General features: G+C 44.6%; 1 protein-coding gene across 1 annotated transcript in view; it reads left to right on the top strand.

Annotated features, from left to right (window-relative positions):
* The window catches only part of DDX18 (DEAD-box helicase 18), a 194,036-nt gene that overhangs the window by 32,472 nt on the left and 141,761 nt on the right, over positions 1-19,803 (top strand). Inside the window, exon 2 of the mRNA XM_069224345.1 lies at positions 15,698-15,892. Within this exon, the coding sequence (XP_069080446.1) occupies positions 15,698-15,892 (195 nt within the window). The remainder of the gene's footprint in view (positions 1-15,697; positions 15,893-19,803) is intronic.

The raw sequence follows: 19,803 nt of genomic DNA, 5'->3' as shown, positions 1-19,803 counted from the left end.
AATAACTTGAAAAGTATACATGCAATTGAGATGACTCAAAGTTCCTAATGTACTTACCTGCAATACCTTTCAAACAAGATATTACATGTTAAATTTGAACCTGTGGTTCTTAAAATAAACTAAGAAAAGATATTTTTCTATATAAAAACCTATTGGCTGGATTTGTCTCTGAGTGTGTGTACCTCATTTATTGTCTATGTGTATGTACAACAAATGCTTAACACTACTCCTTGGATAAGCCTACTGCTCGACCACACTACCACAAAATAGAGCATTAGTATTATCTATTTTTACCACTATTTTACCTCTAAGGGGAACCCTTGGACTCTGTGCATGCTATTCCTTACTTTGAAATAGCACATACAGAGCCAACTTCCTACAACTTGGCCTTTGCTCAAGGATGGCAGAGTACATGGAAAAGGCAAGTAAAAACCTTGAGGCCAGCCAACAACTCCAGAAGTTGTGGTATGACCAAAAGGCTGCACTGGTTGAATTTCAACCAGGGCAGAAAGTCTGGGTTCTGGAGCCTGTGGCTCCCAGGGCACTCCAGGACAAATGGAGTGGCCCTTACCCAGTACTAGAAAGGAAGAGTCAGGTCACCTACCTGGTAGACCTGGGCACAAGCAGGAGCCCCAAGAGGGTGATCCATGTAAACCGCCTTAAGCTCTTCCATGACAGGGCTGATGTAAATCTGTTGATGGTAACAGATGAGGACCAGGAAGCTGAGAGTGAGCCTCTCCCTGATCTCCTCTCATCAGACCCTAAAGATGGCTCAGTAGATGGAGTGATCTACTCAGACACCCTCTCTAGCCAACAGCAAGCTGACTGTAGGAAGGTCCTACAACAGTTTGCTGAACTCTTTTCCCTAACCCCTGGTCAGACACACCTGTGTACCCATGATGTGGACACAGGAGACAGCATGCCTGTCAAAAACAAAATATTTAGACAGTCTGATCAAGTTAAGGAAAGCATCAAGGTGGAAGTCCACAAGATGCTGGAATTGGGAGTAATAGAGCACTCTGACAGCCCCTGGGCTAGCCCAGTGGTCTTAGTCCCCAAACCTCACACCAAAGAAGGAAAGAGAGAGATGAGGTTTTGTGTGGACTACAGAGGTCTCAACTCTGTCACCAAGACAGATGCTCATCCCATTCCTAGAGCTGATGAGCTCATAGATAAATTAGGGGCTGCCAAATTCTTAAGTACCTTTGACTTAACAGCAGGGTACTGGCAAATCAAAATGGCCCCTGGAGCAAAAGAAAAGACCGCATTCTCCACACCTGATGGGCATTATCAGTTCACTGTTATGCCCTTTGGTTTAAAGAATGCCCCTGCCACCTTCCAAAGGTTGGTGAATCAAGTCCTTGCTGAGTTGGAATCCTTTAGTGCAGCTTATCTTGATGATATTGCTGTCTTCAGCTCCACCTGGCAGGATCACCTGGTCCACCTGAAGAAGGTTTTGAAGGCTCTGCAATCTGCAGGCCTCTCTATCAAGGCATCCAAATGCCAGATAGGGCAGGGAACTGTGGTTTACTTGGGACACCTTGTAGGTGGAGGCCAAGTTCAGCCACTCCAACCCAAGATCCAGACTATTCTGGACTGGGTAGCTCCAAAAACCCAGACTCGAGTCAGGGCATTCCTTGGCTTGACTGGGTACTATAGGAGGTTTGTGAAGGGATATGGATCCATTGTGACAGCCCTCACAGAACTCACCTCCAAGAAAATGCCCAAGAAAGTAAACTGGACTGTAGAATGCCAACAGGCCTTTGACACCCTGAAGCAAGCTATGTGCACAGCACCAGTTCTAAAAGCTCCAGATTACTCCAAGCAATTCATTGTGCAAACAGATGCCTCTGAACATGGGATAGGGGCAGTTTTGTCCCAAACAAATGATGATGGCCTTGACCAGCCTGTTGCTTTCATTAGCAGGAGGTTACTCCCCAGGGAGCAGCGTTGGAGTGCCATTGAGAGGGAGGCCTTTGCTGTGGTTTGGTCCCTGAAGAAGTTGAGACCATACCTCTTTGGTACTCACTTCCTAGTTCAGACTGACCACAGACCTCTCAGATGGCTGATGCAAATGAAAGGTGAAAATCCAAAACTGTTGAGGTGGTCCATCTCCCTACAGGGAATGGACTTTATAGTGGAACACAGACCTGGGACTGCCCATGCCAATGCAGATGGCCTTTCCAGGTTCTTCCACTTAGAAAATGAAGACTCTCTTGGGAAAGGTTAGTCTCATCCTCTTTCGTTTGGGGGGGGGGTTGTGTAAGGAAATGCCTCCTTGGCATGGTTACCCCCTGACTTTTTGCCTTTGCTGATGCTATGTTTTGAATTGAAAGTGTGCTGAGGTCTGCTAACCAGGCCCCAGCACCAGTGTTCTTTCCCTAACCTGTACTTTTGATTCCACAATTGGCACACCCTGGCATCCAGAGAAGTCCCTTGTAACTGGTACCTCTGGTACCAAGGGCCCTGATGCCAGGGAAGGTCTCTAAGGGCTGCAGCATGTATTATGCCACCCTAGAGACCCCTCACTCAGCACAGACACACTGCTTACCAGCTTGTGTGTGCTAGTGAGAACAAAATGAGTAAGTCGACATGGCACTCCCCTCAGGGTGCCATGCCAGCCTCTCACTGCCTATGCAGTATAGGTAAGACACCCCTCTAGCAGGCCTTACAGCCCTAAGGCAGGGTGCACTATACCATAGGTGAGGGTACCAGTGCATGAGCACTGTGCCCCTACAGTGTCTAAGCCAAACCTTAGACATTGTAAGTGCAGGGTAGCCATAAGAGTATATGGTCTGGGAGTCTGTTTTACACGAACTCCACAGCACCATAATGGCTACACTGAAAACTGGGAAGTTTGGTATCAAACTTCTCAGCACAATAAATGCACACTGATGCCAGTGTACATTTTATTGTAAAATACACCACGGAGGGCACCTTAGAGGTGCCCCCTGAAACTTAACCGACTATCTGTGTAGGCTGACTGGTTCCAGCAGCCTGCCACACTAGAGACATGTTGCTGGCCCCATGGGGAGAGTGCCTTTGTCACTCTGAGGCCAGTAACAAAGCCTGCACTGGGTGGAGATGCTAACACCTCCCCCAGGCAGGAGCTGTGACACCTGGCGGTGAGCCTCAAAGGCTCACCCCTTTGTCACGGCACCGCAGGACACTCCAGCTTAGTGGAGTTGCCCGGCCACGGCCCCCACTTTTGGCGCCAAGGCTGGAGGAAACAAAGAAAGCAACAAGGAGTCGTCACTGGCCAGTCAGGACAGCCCCTAAGGTGTCCTGAGCTGAAGTGACTCTAACTTTTAGAAATCCTCCATCTTGCAGATGGAGGATTCCCCCAATAGGATTAGGGATGTGACCCCCTCCCCTTGGGAGGAGGCACAAAGAGGGTGTACTCACCCTCAGGGCTAGTGACCAGAAGAAACCAACTGCCTTGGCCCCAGACTTACCGGCCTGTCTCCTGCCTTCCAAAGAACCCTGCTCCAGCGACGCTTTCCAAGGGACCAGCGACCTCTGAATCCTCTGAGGACTGCCCTGCTTCGAAAAAGACAAGAAACTCCCGAGGACAGCGGCACTGCTCCAAAAGAACTGCAACTTTGTTACAAGGAGCAGGTTTAAAGACCCCTGCAACTCCCCGCAAGAAGCGTGAGACTTGCAACACTGCACCCGGCGACCCCGACTCGACTGGTGGAGAACAACCAACTCAGGGAGGACCCTCCGGCGACTCTACGACTGTGAGTAACCAAAGTTGTCCCCCCTGAGCCCCCACAGCGACGCCTGCAGAGGGAATCCCCAGGCTCCCCCCTGACCGCGACTATCTGAACTCCCTTTCCCGACGGCTGGAAAAGACCCTGCACCCGCAGCCCCCAGCCCCTAAAGAAACGGAACTTCTGTGCAGGAGTGACCCCCAGGAGGCCCTCTCCCTTGCCCAGGTGGTGGCTACCCCGAGGAGCCCCCCCCTTGCCTGCCTGCATCGCTGAAGAGACCCCTTGGTCTCCCATTGAAAACTGAAGGAAACCCGACGCGTGTTTGCACACTCCACCCGGCCGCCCCCGCGCTGCTGAGGGTGTACTTTCTGTGCTACTTTGTGTCCCCCCCGGTGCCCTACAAAACCCCCCTGGTCTGCCCTCCGAAGACGCGGGTACTTACCTGCTGGCAGACTGGAACCGGGGCACCCCCTTCTCTCCATTATAGCCTATGTGTTTTGGGCACCTCTTTGACCTTTGCACCTGACCGGCCCTGAGCTGCTGGTGTGATAACTTTGGGGTTGCTCTGAACCCCCAACGGTGGGCTACCTTGGACCAAGAACTGAACCCTGTAAGTGCCTTACTTACCTGTTGAAACTAACAATAACTTGCCTCCCCCAGGAACTGTGAAAATTGCACTGTCCACTTTTAAAACAGCTTATTGTGTTTTATGTAAAAAGTATACATGCTAAAGTAATGATTCAAAGTTCCTAGAATACTTACCTGCAATACCTTTCAAATGAGCTATTACATGTAAAATTTGAACCTGTGGTTCTTAAAATAAACTAAGAAAAGATATTTTTTCTATAACAAAACCTATTGGCTGGATTTGTCTCCGAGTGTGTGTACCTCATTTATTGTCTATGTGTATGTACAACAAATGCTTAACACTACTCCTTGGATAAGCCTACTGCTCGACCACACTACCACAAAATAGAGCATTAGTATTATCTATTTTTACCACTATTTTACCTCTAAGGGGAACCCTTGGACTCTGTGCATGCTATTCCTTACTTTGAAATAGCACATACAGAGCCAACTTCCTACATACATCTTTAGGCTAACTCTGCTTTGGGGACCCACACAAGTGAGGTGTCCTTTTACTTGGGAGACTGAGGGGAGTGCTGGGGAGTAGGGATTTTGTGCTGAAGCGGTGATCCTACTAGGGAAAGTCAGGAAACTATGCTTTTGTTTTAAAGCCAATTTTGAGGTTTGCAGAGGAGTCTGGGTAAGAAAATGTTGGGGGATCCACACCTCCCTTGACTCCTTGGGGTGTCTAATTTTAAAAAATGTCTGGGTTTGGTAGATTTCCCTAGATGAAGGCCGCATCCATGACCAAAATCATAGGGTTCCCCCCCCCCCCCCCCCCCCCCCCCCCAAACACAGGCAGTTTTGTAATATATCGTTTTTGATGTGTCCACGTACGTCTGTGATGTGCCAAACACAAATTGCGAAAAGAAACTCACCTAGGCTATGTGAAAAAGGCCCCTCACCCACCAACCAAGTTGGTGGCATGCTTCATCATCGGGTCCCACCTGAGACACCTAGCCTGTCACAAGTGTGCTGCGACGCCTGATTACAATGGAGCAGGTTTTGTCATTTTTACCACACATACTGGTTGAATTTGGCACACGGGTGAGTGATGGTTCAGTAGATAAAATTTTATTAACAAGAGATTTCACAAATGTGAAATGCACTGTTAATAACTGAAAGGTCAAAAAACTGAACCAATGACTCACAGCTCATGAGCACCAACCTTTTTTACAGTCCATTCACACACCTGTCATACATGACGTGCACAAGACCATTCATACCACCAGCCACGGGGCCAGCACATTACAACACTCGCATCGAAAGACAGCGCCACTCAAGGGCCCATCACTTACATACGCCCACATGCCTGATACAGCAGTCACACTAGCTGATGGGAGTGTGTGGACTGATGTTTGTCTGGCACCGCCAGCCAAGCGCCACCCCGCGCACACCGCCAGCCAAGCGCCTAAAACAGCCGGCCACACACAGCCCAGGCTTTGAAGGGCAATTGGGGCTGTACATCTGGCTCTCCCTCCGGATACCTCTTAGGGCACATACTCTACATTTCTTAGTGGGCAAATCTTTTTTGGGAGTGGGGGGAATGTGATCTGGAAAGTGGCGATTTTTCAATCTAGCCACATCCTCCACCACTGCTACTCTAGGAACTCTTGCCTGTTCCACCACAATAAGGCTCTCTATCACTGACTCACGAAATTTAACAAATTTCGTCCTTGACTCAGGTGAACAATCCTTGAACACAATAAAAGCATTAAAAGTTGCCAAACGAAATAAATGTAGGGCCAACTTTTAATACCACTCGTAAGTCTTACGAAGAGCAGTGTAAGGTTCCAACCTCTGATCTACTCTATCAACACCACCCATGTGTCTATTGTAGTCCACAATGCACACAGGTTTGCACACTTCGGCAACCTGACCCAAAACAGTCACAGGGGAAGTACTCTCATCATGGATGGTAGATAGCATGTACACATCCCTCCTGTCTGAAAATTTCAGAGCTAGCAGCTCATTATCCCGCAAGGCACTGCACGGTCCCCTCAAGTTTTTACAGACAAGCTCCCTTGGATAGCCTTTCCCGGTTAGAACGGTTTGTGCCAAAAGCAACAGTGTCTACTCTAAACAACTCCTTGAACAACTGCACTCCAATGTAAAGTATCTACGTACAAATAGTTAACAGTCGTCTACCAAGTTCCCGCACAATTTTTTCGCTAACTCCAGTAGTGGGCGGACAACCAGGAGGGTCAATACTGGAATCCCTACTAGTGTAGACCCGGAAAGTATGCATGTATCCTGTACTAGTTTCTGATAGCATATACAATTTAATTCCATACCATGCCCTCTTACTAGGAATGTACTGCTTAAAAACTAAACGCCCCTTGAAAAGGACCAAAGACTCGTCCACACTTATCTCTTTGCCTGGAACATTGACCTCTGAAAACCGATCTACAAAATGATCAAGGACAGGCCTAATCTTAAAAAGATGGTGTAAAGAAATGGCTCCCTGTTGCAGTTACCCCCCCACTTTTTGCCTGATGCTGACTTGACTGAGAAGTGTGCTGGGATCCTGCTAACCAGGCCCCAGCACCAGTGTTCTTTCACCTAAAATGTACCATTGTCTCCACAATTGGCACAACCCTGGCACCCAGGCAAGTCCCTTGTAACTGGTACCCCTGGTACCAAGGGCCCTGATGCCAGGGAAGGTCTCTAAGGGCTGCAGCATGTCTTATGCCACCCTAGGGACACCTCACTCAGCACAGACACACTGCTTGCCAGCTTGTGTGTGCTGGTGGGGATAAAATGACTAAGTCGACATGGCACTCCCCTCAGGGTGCCATGCCAACCTCACACTGCCTGTGGCATAGGTAAGTCACCCCTCTAGCAGGCCTTACAGCCCTAAGGCAGGGTGCACTAGACCACAGTTGAGGGCATATGTGCATTAGCACTATGCCCCTACAGTGTCTAAGCAAAACCTTAGACATTGTAAGTGCAGGGTAGCCATAAGAGAATATGGTCTGGGAGTCTGTCAAAAACGAACTCCACAGCTCCATAATGGCTACACTGAATACTGGGAAGTTTAGTATCAAACTTCTCAGAATAATAAACCCACACTGATGCCAGTTTTGGATTTATTAAAAAATGCACACAGAGGGCATCTTAGAGAGCCCCCTGTATTTTACCCAATTGTTCAGTGCAGGACTGACTGGTCTGTGCCAGCCTGCTGCTGAGAGACGAGTTTCTGACCCCATGCGGTGAAAGCCTTTGTGCTCTCTGAGGACAGAAACAAAGCCTGCTCTGGGTGGAGGTGCTTCACACCTCCCCCCTGCAGGAACTGTAACACCTAGCAGTGAGCTTCAAAGGCTCAAGCTTCGTGTTACAATGCCCTAGGGCACTCCAGCTAGTGAAGATGCCCGCCCCCTGGACCCAGCCACCACTTTTGGCGGCAAGTCCAGGAGAGATAATGAGAAAAACAAGGAGGAGTCACTGGCCAGTCAGGACAGCCCCTAAGGTGTCCTGAGCTGAAGTGACTCTGACTTTTAGAAATCCTCCATCTTGCAGATGGAGGATTCCCCCAATAGGGATAGGATTGTGACCCCCTCCCCTTGGGAGGAGGCACAAAGAGGGTGTACCCACCCTCAGGGCTAGTAGCCATTGGCTACTAACCCCCCAGACCTAAACACGCCCTTAAATTTAGTATTTAAGGGCTCCCCTGAACCTAAGAATTTAGATTCCTGAAACTACAAGAAGAAGAGGACTGCCGAGCTGAAAAACCCCTGCAGAGGAAGAACAGAAGACACCAACTGCTTTGGCCCCAGACTTACCGGTCTGTCTCCTGCCTTCCAAAGAAACCTGCTCCAGCGACGCTTTCCAAGGGACCAGCGACCTCTGAATCCTCTGAGGACTGCCCTGCTTCAAGAAAGACCAGAAACTCCCGAGGACAGCGGCACTGCTCCAAAAGAACTGCAACTTTGTTACAGAGGAGCAGATTTAAAGACCCCTGCAAGAAGCGTGAGACTTGCAACACTGCACCCGGCGACCCCGACTCGACTGGTGGAGAACCAACACCTCAGGGAGGACCCTCCGGCAACCCCAAGACCGTGAGTAACCAAAGTTGTCCCCCCTGAGCCACCACAGCGACGCCTGCAGAGGGAATCCCTAGGCTCCCCCTGACCGCGACTGCCTGACTCTAAGATCCCGGCGGCTGGAAAAGACCCTGCACCAGCAGCCCCCAGCACCTGAAGGAACAGAACTTCAGTGCAGGAGTGACCCCCAGGAGGCCCTCTCCCTTGCCTAGGTGGTGGCTACCCCGAGGAGCCCCCCCCCCCCCCTTGCCTGCCTGCACCGCTGAAGAGACCCCTTGGTCTCCCATTGAAACCTACAGAGAACCCGACGCTTGTTTGCACACTGCACCCGGCCGCCCCGCGCTGCTGAGGGTGTACTTTCTGTGTGGACTTGTGTCCCCCCCGGTGCCCTACAAAACCCCCCCTGGTCTGCCCTCCGAAGACGCGGGTACTTACCTGCTGGCAGACTGGAACCGGGGCACCCCCTTCTCTCCATTGAAGCCTATGTGTTTTGGGCACCTCTTTGACCTCTGCACCTGACCGGCCCTGAGCTGCTGGTGTGGTAACTTTGGGGTTGCCCTGAACCCCCAACGGTGGGCTACCTTGGACCCAAAACTGAACCTTGTAGGTAATTTACTTACCTGCTAAAACTAACAATACTTTACCTCCCCCAGGAACTGTGACAATTGCACTGTGTCCACTTTTAAAACAGCTATTTGTGTTTTATGTGAAAAGTATATATGCTACTGTAATTATTCAAAGTTCCTAAAGTACTTACCTGCAATACCTTTCAAATTAGATATTACATGTAGAATTTGAACCTGTGGTTCTTAAAATAAACTAAGAGAAGATATTTTTCTATAACAAAACCTATTGGCTGGATTTGTCTCCGAGTGTATGTTCCTCATTTATTGCGCGTGTGTGTGTACAACAAATGCTTAACACTACTCCTTTGATAAGCCTACTGCTCGACCACACTACCACAAAATAGAGCATTAGTATTATCTCTTTTTGCCACTATCTTACCTCTAAGGGGAACCCTTGGACTCTGTGCATGCTATTCCTTACTTTGAAATAGCACATACAGAGCCAACTTCCTACAGATGGTCACAATCAGTGTGATCTGGTGGCAAGGCTAAAGCATTGTCTACAAAATGCAGCATACGAAGAAGAAACAAATAGCGATTATGTGTCATGGTTGCAGGAAATATAGCCATTGTCATCAAGGGACTAGTAGACCAATAAGAAGCCAGTGACAGCTTCCTTGTCAACCCCATCAAAAAAGTCAAACCTAAAATCTTTTTCATCCCTTCCAGATACGTGGGAATCCACTGAGTAGCTCTAGACTGAGGCCTAAGTCTTGCAGCGTTGTCCCTCAAATATTGCTCCACATACAAATTAGTCTGCTCCACAATCTCTTCCTAGAATACATCGTCCATAAACAAGTGAAAGAAATTGACAGGTAAAACATTTTCCATATTGACTCTGCACCCTGGGAGACCAGCAAATGCAGGTAACTGTGGCTGCTCCATGTTTGGGGCAATCCAGGTCTCAGGTCTTCTAATGGGGAAACCCTTCATCCGCAGGCTGCTGCACTCTTGGCACATCAATGTCCTCCTCTAAAACTGGCCCTTCATCTGCACTGAGAGTGGCTTCCTCATCAGAAGAATCCTCTCAGACAGAAAACTCACTGCCAGAATATCTCACTTCCTCCTCTGCCTCAGATGCAGAGTCAGTCTCGTAATCATGGTCTGAAGACGACTCCAGAAGCATGCCAACAACCTGTTGAGTGGCCACTCTGCGGCTACCCATGATCCTTTCTAACAACAAATGGATTCCCAACAACAACCAACACTAAAAGAAGTAATAACTCTTTGTGATAAAGCTGTACTAAAAAACTGTACCACTCACTCGCCTGAAAAAGCTACTCACCAGCAACTACTCTGCACAGACACAGCAATCACCAATGATATCCCACTAAAAAGAAAAAAGAAAATTAGACATATGACAACACAAATATCATTGTGCTCAAATCTAAGGACAATTTCACACACAATCCTGCATTTAGTACACACCTACAAACATGTCATTCATGCATGTCAACAATACTCCTTTGGTGTAAATTGCTTTTACTTACCTAAAACATGCAACTATGCAAACCGCAGGACAACTACTGCCACAACCGCAAGGATCCACAGCAAAGGAAGCAAAAGCTTTGAACTAGAACACCAAAGAAGAAATAAACTGTTATAATCGCAATTACAAATACTTCGGCAGCTGACAAACACCCCGCCACCAAGAACTTAGAAATTTCCCTGGTGCCTAAGTGGCTTCATAGTCCTTTGCCTAGCTGCCATTGTCAGCACTTTTCATAATCTCAAATCTGTGTATTGAGGGTGCTGTTGTGTGTGTGTGTGTGTGTGTGTGTGTGTGTGTGTGTGTGTGTGTGTTTTTTTTTTTTTCTTTTTTTTTTTTTACTGACTCAACTAATCATTGCATTTTACTTTGAAAACTTTTTAAATCTCGTCTCTTTCATTCAGCATTCATCAGTTTAGCTTGTTTAAATGGATTGATATTTTTAAAAATTAATGACTGGGTTTTTACTGCGTCCTTTTTGGTGGTGAGCAACACAGCAATATCGAATATCACAGGGTTCTGCATTTGCGGTCATTTAAATCGCAGTGTTATCTAAAGGAAATGAGGCGAGCAACAGTTAATCACGAAATCATGAGATAAAAGCGTCTTGATTCACCTTACCACATATGATGCAATTGTTTGATCCTGTGACAGTTGTTTTAAATCGGTGATTCAGTTGACAGGGTCCTTCAAATCTAGATATTTTCATCATTGTGACTTAGAGGTTTTTTTGTTTGTTTTGTTGGGGCAAAAAATAAATCAAAAGAGCAATACAGTTCAACTAAATTATACATGAGGGAACGCCGAAAACAGATAAGTGTTGCACAGAAAGGTCAACCTGTAAATCGTTTCAGTAACACAGAAAATAAATCCCAACTCATTCTCTGTGCTGGTCTTCAACGCAAAACCTTCCTGTTCCAACATACGCTGCTTGGTCATGCACTGACAGTGCTAAAACTAGACACTGGCAGGTCCAGCCTCAACAGGGACATTGTCGTGACTCAACAACTGTCTCTGCGGGGAAATTGTTGCTGTACAGTCTTGCAGGCAGAACATCGGCCACTGACCTGGGATAATGCGGTGGTCCTGCTTAAATCTAAATACACTGTGATTTAACACAAAATTTCAGAGATTCAAAGCATTCTTCACAGTGACCTCGGCACAATCGAGGCCTGTAGAGTGAGGAACAGCCAAAAGTAGTGTATATTATTATTAAACCAGACACTGTGTCACGATCACACCCTGGTATGTTACTGCAAACACAGAGCATCCTCAGCCGCCTACTTAAACTGATTATAGAAGCCAGACCTCAGACTCACCTGGGGCCTGCACGGAGAAGCAGCTCCCCTGCTCCATCGAAAACACATCCAGAACAGACCTATGCAGTCAGGAGCAAAACAACTCCACAAATCCATCCAACTGGAACAAAAGCAGAGTCAGAAGTGCTGTTGGCCAGTCAGATCTCACCCTCGATCTGTGCTTAGGCTCTACCCATATAGCTATAAATCTATTTTCCTTCACTCCAAAACTACTGAACGAATGTACATGAAATTACAAAAAGGGCTCTTTCTGGACCAAGAGTTTCCTTTCTGCCAAATTTGGTATAATTCCGTCCAGTGATTTGGGCTGTAGTTTTGTTCAAAATTCCTATGGGAAATTGTACAGGGGAAACACTTTTTTGCCCCCCCCCCCTCCTTTTGTTCTCAGTCCCTGCTTGATGGATCACCTGTAACTTTCCCTGCAGAACTAGGCAAAGTAGGGTATTTGGTGCGAAGATTCATCAAACGACACCCAAGTTATGAGAAAAGCAAAACATTTGTCTGTTGAAACTAAGGCTTAACTATAACTACCTGCTGGCAAACTCTTCCAGTTGGTAACAAAAGTGTGTGTGTGTATATATATATATATATATATATATATATATATAATATTACACTGTGTGTTCCTTCCTCTCCGGTGGTCAATCTTTTCTTGGCACAAATGTGCCATTACAATCTCCAAAGGGGAAACACATTTTTAGAATCCACTATGCTGCTTTTTTGCTGAAATATTTTCATTTTGTAAAGTACAAATTGAACGCCATTGTTGGTGGTCAAAGAGAGACCTTCCTTGTGAAAACTATCCTTTAAAGTTCAAAACCACATTTGTCTCTTCTCATGTTATTGTTTATCATATTACTAAATTTTTAAAATCAATTCCCAAATGCCGCCATGGGCCTTCAGGGGAAAAAAAGGATTCAGCTCAAAAGTACAACCTGTTACACTCTTATCATACAAACTATGTGCAGGCTTGACATCCTTCTGTATAATAATGACATCCATATACTGCTGTCGGTATACATCTCACATTTTTTTTTTTGTTCATGGCAGTTTACCTAAATATCCTTTGAGTCACTTAGGAAAGACATGTATGTGCCTCCAGAAGGTATTAAAATAAATTCTAAGTACAACATCACATTTTTCTCCTTTCTGACTTTCCAAAAAATCTTATAACTGATACATTGATGTTTTTTACTGAGGCTTTTGCTTGGTGGCACATTTATGACCTGTACCAAAATGTTATCCGATTTCATGACCAAAAGCTGATTCTGTCCACTAAGTTCTTCGTGAGCTAAACTAACGGCATCATTAATCGCAAAACACCTCAATCACATTTTATTTCTAGCCTATACCCCGACATGTAATTTTTATACTTAATCAGTCCAACAGTTTTGTCTGCCTTAAATTATATTAAATACAAACGTTTTACAATTTTAAAGTGTTTCACGGCACAGTTTGATCCAAATGCCTTGCTTTCAGTGGCGGAATACCAATCCTCGGTTGACTTCAAAACTCGTAAATGCAGCTCTACCTTCTGTGCTGTTTCCACTATCACCCTAAGGGTAAAAACTACATACAGTCCATCACCACTGTGATAACATGGAGTTCTTTTCCTACAAACATTCAAAAGCCATGTTGAGATTGAGTCCACTCATACTAGGTATTTTGTTCTTTAAATAAAGCTCTTGTTGGCTTGATTAAGAAATATGCTGCACAACATGTATAATAATCCAAGACCGAGTAAAGATGACAGTTGCTCTCTTCTTTGATGTATGTCCTCTTGATGGCTGTAAGCTGAGAATATTTGAGTTTCCAACCACGTTATTGGTCTTCCCGGACCTCCTCACAAACATTTAGCCTAGCCAATTTGAAGTGTCATAGCCTCGGTTCTGTTAACGACCTTAGTATGTCCAATACTGTTCCTCCAAGGTGCTTGCAAAACAAGTATGTCATTTTGGAAAGTGTCAACCCCACTGTGTCCAACACATATATAGCTGACGCCAGACAAGAAAATGTGCAAATAATTTAAAGTTCTTTCATGGTAATGTGGTCAGAAGGAAACAATTTGTGGTTTCTTCTGTCTGATGATGCTTACCGTGTGAATTCAGCATGAAAAAATATTTAACTTTTTCTATTACTGCAAGCAACTTCAATTTTTGTTATGACAGTCCAACAAACTTTGTTCATTAAGGCGTCTCAGTTCTGCATACAACTTTAACTTTGCAGGGTTTTTGCATTCAGTAACCAGGGGTAAGGTTTTTAGAATCATTAAACTGCTTCTGTTACAACAGTTTGTAGTGCCTGTTAGCATACTATTAGTTCTTCGTAGACACTAGAGTACATTCTTAATTTCTGCTTTACTGAATGGCAGACACTTCAAATTGGGTTCATGTGAGAATTCCGTCAAAATGCCCAACTCTTTAATGAGAATACTTTTTGTATTTGTCAAGAACATACATCCTCTACTGTTAATAACCGGTATACCAAGAATGCGACACCAGGATCTTGCACCTAATGTCCTATCTAAAGTAAGCTAATGACCTCACTCAAGGAGGTGTACTTTTTGGTCACAAAGCTTACTGGTTTAAGTCGTGCTGATTGAGTGAAGGACATAATGATACATGCACATAAATTGCTCAAATTTTCCTACCCACCTCAGCAGAAAGGGTTTTATGCTTCCTTCCTCCTCCTGAACCCCTGACCAAGATCACTTTAATACTTATCTTATGTTGACAGAGATGCATCCTCCCTCTACCAGCACTGTCCTTTCTTACTCCATCACAGTCCTAGTGATGTAGTTTTGTTTGGGCTTCTTTTGCATAGTCCATGCTCCCTTTGTTGGCTTTCTCCTAAACCTTGGCTGTGGCAAACACACCTGCTGTTGTGGGTACTCTACTCCTGCAGCTCTTTCCTTTCATCTCCCTACAAGTCCAAACTCTTTGTCCATAGAAGTTGCCTCCGCCCCCCAGAAAAAAGCACGCACTGTGACCAACTTTGCTCAAACCCCTTACATCTTATCAGTCACATTTTGACAAGTGTGTTTTTCATGGAAAGCATATAAATTAACGTAAACTGTGTGCAAGCCCTGCTTTCAAACACTCTCCCTTTGGGCTGTGCAAACGTGTCCCATTCATTGTACGTAACAAATACTTGTGTTGTCTAGAAGTGTTTCGTTGTCGCCTTGATTGGCCAAATTGAATTCATGTAAGACTTGAACATTTTCATCCAGGTGGCTAAAATGGTTATATCAAACTATTTAATATGCCCCTGATAATGCCTCGATTTAGATCTGTGGTATCCTAGAAGACTGTGACCTTGTCCACTTCAAGTAAAGTACTCGGTGGCTTATATTAGTCTTTCACAATACATTTTGAAGGATACTTTTTTTTAAATTTTTTTTTAATTATTTTATTTAATATTACGCTTCATTAGAGGATTGTGCAACAGTAAATGCCTTGGTTTTATGTACAGAATTATATTCAATTTACATCTTAGTGTAATTGTTTTTAAGTTACTATGACACAAATGAGAACATTATGAAGTTGTTCAGTACATGCCTTGATTGGAAGGCGTTCTCTCTCTATGTGCAAGAGATAGCTATTTTACTCTGGTTTAGTGCTCAGTTGCCCTTCGTTGTTGGCAATGAACCAACCTTAATAGTATCCCTCTCTGCAGTCATAACAAGTAGAGTAAATCTTTTGTGTGCCAGCAAGAGGATGGAGTCTGCCTGTATGTAATGGTATTTATATAGAATAGGGTGCATTAATAAGGAATTGCTTTGCTTTGTTTGTACTTAAGAATGCATGCTCATTTTATGTTTGGATGAACAGTTTGCATTGAATTGATGACTTTGTGTTGTGCCACATCTATTCTGTTTTAGAGAATACAATAGCTGATGGAGCAGCAGAAGATGGAGTTGAATCTGTTGAAGAAACAGAGATTACATCACAAAGTAGCAAAAAAATGGTGGAAGGTGGACTGGAACACAATATGGAGGACATAGCAGTTTCCGAAGCAACCTTGCCAAAGAAAAAGAAGAAAAAGAGAACAGATTTATCTAATGTTTATGAAAACGGTATGCTCTTGAATGCTGGTCAGTTATTGTACGCTTGCAATATATATCTGCCCCAAACATGCATTTTGACTTTCAGGTAAATGGTGTGTAGAAGGGAGGTTTCCTTAGTCTGTGTGTTTGGGCACAGTTTGTATATGTTTATGGTTTGTGCAAGTCTGCACATCCTGATGCATGTAAAATGAAACTGAAAAGGATACTATTAACCCTTCATGGCCCCGATGACGAGTGTGTGTGTGTTTTTTACATAATATATTACCCAGTGTCGGTCGCCACTGGGTAGTTCTAGTTAGGATTGTGTTTCCATAGGGAAAAACTGTTTTTAGTTTCCTTATAACTTTGACTCCTTTTGACCATTCGTCCCAAAACTTCCCAAAACAGTCTCATCCATCTCAGCTCCTTCCTGGTAAATTTTGGGGGGCTGAGAAAAAGAGTAAGGTTTTCAAACGTGTTTTCCCCATTCATTTCTCCAAAGGTAAATTGAACAATGAGAACCAAAATTTCCAGAAAGCTAGATCTCGGTCCAGAAAGCGTGCTCTTTGTAATTTGGTGTAAACTCATTCAGTGTTTTTGAGAAATGAAGGCTCAAAATTTAGTAATTTCACACCGCTGAGAATCCACAGCAGATCAGTGGATTTGTGCGCTCAAGCACACATTGTGATTGGCTTGCTGTAATCTGAAGGAAAAGTTGAGGCCACTTTCTTAGGGTTCTGTCCTGAGTCCTAAAAAATGAAACAAAAGAAGATATAAGGGGGCAACGTAGGGCCGCCCTAACTCCCTAGGCCTTGAAGTGGTGGGGGGCTGGGGGGTGGTGGGGTGCAACAGAGAGACAAATCCCCAGAGTTGTCAATCCAGGCGTTGTGGTGAATCCACAGAACAACCAGAAAATACCCAAAAAGGGGGTTATTTGCCCTTCGGCCATGTGCAGTGTGGGCACCTACAGGCATTTGTGTGCAGGACCGCACCCAACCCTACACTGCGCATGGCCAAAGGGAGTTGAGTACCAAAACCATGCTATGCAAGGCTACGAATTTCACTTTCACTTTGGGCTCCATCACTTTTTTTTTTTTTGTTTTTTTTTTTTTTGTTTTTTTTTCTTTTTACATAAGGTATCCGCACCTAATCTGTGTCCCTTTTTTTCCAACATCCTGGGGATTCTAAAGGTACCCTGGACTTATGGACTCACCTGGAGAGGACTGAGAAAAAAGGCAAAATTTTGAAAAAGTTTAAGTTTTTGGAGAAAAATAGGGAAAAAGTGCTCGAGATCAGTGTCTCTTTTTTTCCCTAAAAATGGCATCAACAAGTAGTTTGCTGTACTAAAGCCGAAATATTCCCATCTTTAAAGAACATGCGGAGCTGAATCCCAAAACCTAATTTTGTACCACAGTTTTGGAATTTTTCTAAGAGGTAACCCATTTTCCCTATTGTTTTGATGCTCTCAGCTTACTTACAGTTTGTAGTTGAAACAAGTGTGAAACACATGGGTGATCCTGAAAAGCTATAGATTTCTGACGAATAGACATAGTTGTGAATTCAGCAAGGGGGTCATATGTTTAGATCCTTCAAGGTTTTGCCAAGGATAATAACTGTTAAAAAAAAAAAAAAAAAAAAAACAATGAAAATGAGTAAGGAAAAAATGGGCATCTGTTGCAACATTTTCATGTGTAACTTTTTTTCACAGTGGCTAATTGACAAAAGCATATACCATTACGTGCGCTAGACTCTTCTGGTTGCTGGGATATGTAAGGTTGTAGGTTCTCCAAGAACCCATGGTACCCTGAGCCAACAACTGAGCTACACTGCGCAATGGTTTTTCATAGAGTACAGAGTATCGACCAATTTTTACAGCGAAAAAGGCAGAGTGAAAAAATTCAAGGAAATTTATGTATTTCAGAAAGGATACAAGTTGGAGAGTTTAGGAGCAGTGTTTTTTGTTCTAAATCTCAGAATTTGTGGGTATCCGTGCTAGCGTATGATTTGGAGGGTATTTTTCAAAATGCCATCTTTCTTATCCACTAGCATACATGGGAAAGGCACAAATGCAGTGAAATCCAATAGGTAATAACAAATGTTCTACTATTCTTTGGTCCCACATGTTTCTTGATAAAAAGTGATAGCTCACTTGTGTAGGTAGTCCTGGTGCCCCTGACGGGAAAGGCTCAAAATGCAACATGGGTACACTGTCCCCCTAAAACTGGCTGATTTTTGTTTCAGTGTAGGTAGCTTGAGGTTATGGGCCCTAGCTCAGCCTGCACCTAGGAAAATCTGGCCAGCCTGTACATTTTTGAAAAAAGAAAACTAGACATCTAGGGGTAACTAGTGTGGGTTGACTTGCATTTCTCCGATTGGAAAGTCTGCAGTGAGCTACAAACTTTCTTCCATCCAGCATTCCCCCCAGGTCTCTTGATTTAAAATGGTACCTCATTTGTGCGGGTAGTGCCTGCAACAGGAAACAGCCCAAAACGCAACATGGACACAGCACATTTCTTTCCACTGAAAACTGACCCTTTTTCCAATGTGTGTAGCTAGGGATTTTGGACCCTAGCTAAGCCAGCAACTAGGGAAATCTAGTCAACCTGTTTATTTTTTAAACTCTGACACCTGGGGGTACCAGGGATGGGCTTATTGCGTGGCTCTCTTCACATTTTGACCCAGAATCTCCTGCAGAGCTTAAACTTTGCCTAAAAAAAAAAAAAATCTTCTTTGCATTTCAATGAGGAAAGGTTATGAAATCTGCAGGCAGTCAAAAATGTCCTATTACCCAGCACTCTCAAGTCTCCTGAGAAAAACGATGCCTCACTTGTGTGGTTGGGCCAGATGCCCACGACCGGGAAGGGCCCAAAACTGGTGGTGCAGACTATCTATCACAAAATAACCTGGTTTTGCAAGGGGGCACTTGCATTTCTGGTTCCAGACTCGACGGCCTCCTAGAGAAACCTGCCAAACTCCGATGTTTCTGAAAAACAGACTCTCGGAGGAGTCCAGGGAGGTGTGGCTTGCATGGATTCCCAACTTTTATTACCCAGTGTCCCCTGCAAACCTCAAATTTAGCTATAAACTCACATTTTCCACATATTTCTGTGTGGGAAAGTTGTGAGATCACAAGGCGGCACACTCAAATTTTTTTTTTTTACAAAAATGTGCCAGTAGCCACTTGGTAGTTACAGTTAGGATTCCTAGATAGAGGAATTCCTTGGTTGGTAATAACTTTGCCACCGCTTGACCAATCTTTGTGAAACTTTGCAGTCCTACTGTTCTATCTACATTGGCTGATGATGCTACATTTTGTGGTGATTTAGTTAAGAGGGTGCAAAGAATAAAGGGGTGTTCCAGGTCACGTTTTTCCACCTTTGCATTTTCCATAGACTATTTAGACAGACGCAGCTATGAAATGGGTGAACGGGTTGAGATGGAGTTTGTCAGGAAGGTAAATTATGGTGTTGAAAGGATCCTTTTTAGAGTCAAGCACAAATCGCCCTCTCCCTGGGTGTAATCTCTCTCTCTTGGCGTGTAACCACACCTATGTCACTCCCATTGGTTTTTTTGGTTTGTGGGCTTGCCTTTTAAAATTCGCTTGATTTCATTAGTGAACGGCAAGCGTAGGTCATGCCTGTTTCGGTGTTTAGCCCTCCTCGAGCGCACCAACCAACTATTGAAAACAAATGAGGCTTGATGTTTTCCGTATGGTTTCTGGACTACTTTATCTCTTTATTTCACAGCGCGATCTCGCTGGGCAGTAGTCGAGCGCTTTGCATGAAATCGACCCCGTTACATGGATATTTGCACTTTTGCCGATACGTTTCACTACTTGCGAACATCTGCTTTCTTTTTTTTTTTTTTCCTGCTTTGCGCTAATGGGGGTACATTTAGTTTGTGGTAAGGAAAGTCCGGTTAGTTATGGGAAACTATTTTAC

Source organism: Pleurodeles waltl, chromosome 3_1 (assembly GCF_031143425.1).
Source record: "Pleurodeles waltl isolate 20211129_DDA chromosome 3_1, aPleWal1.hap1.20221129, whole genome shotgun sequence".
Classification (NCBI taxonomy): domain Eukaryota; kingdom Metazoa; phylum Chordata; class Amphibia; order Caudata; family Salamandridae; genus Pleurodeles; species Pleurodeles waltl.
The sequence above is the reverse complement of the archived record's forward strand: the minus strand, read 5'-3'. Positions and strand labels throughout refer to the sequence as shown.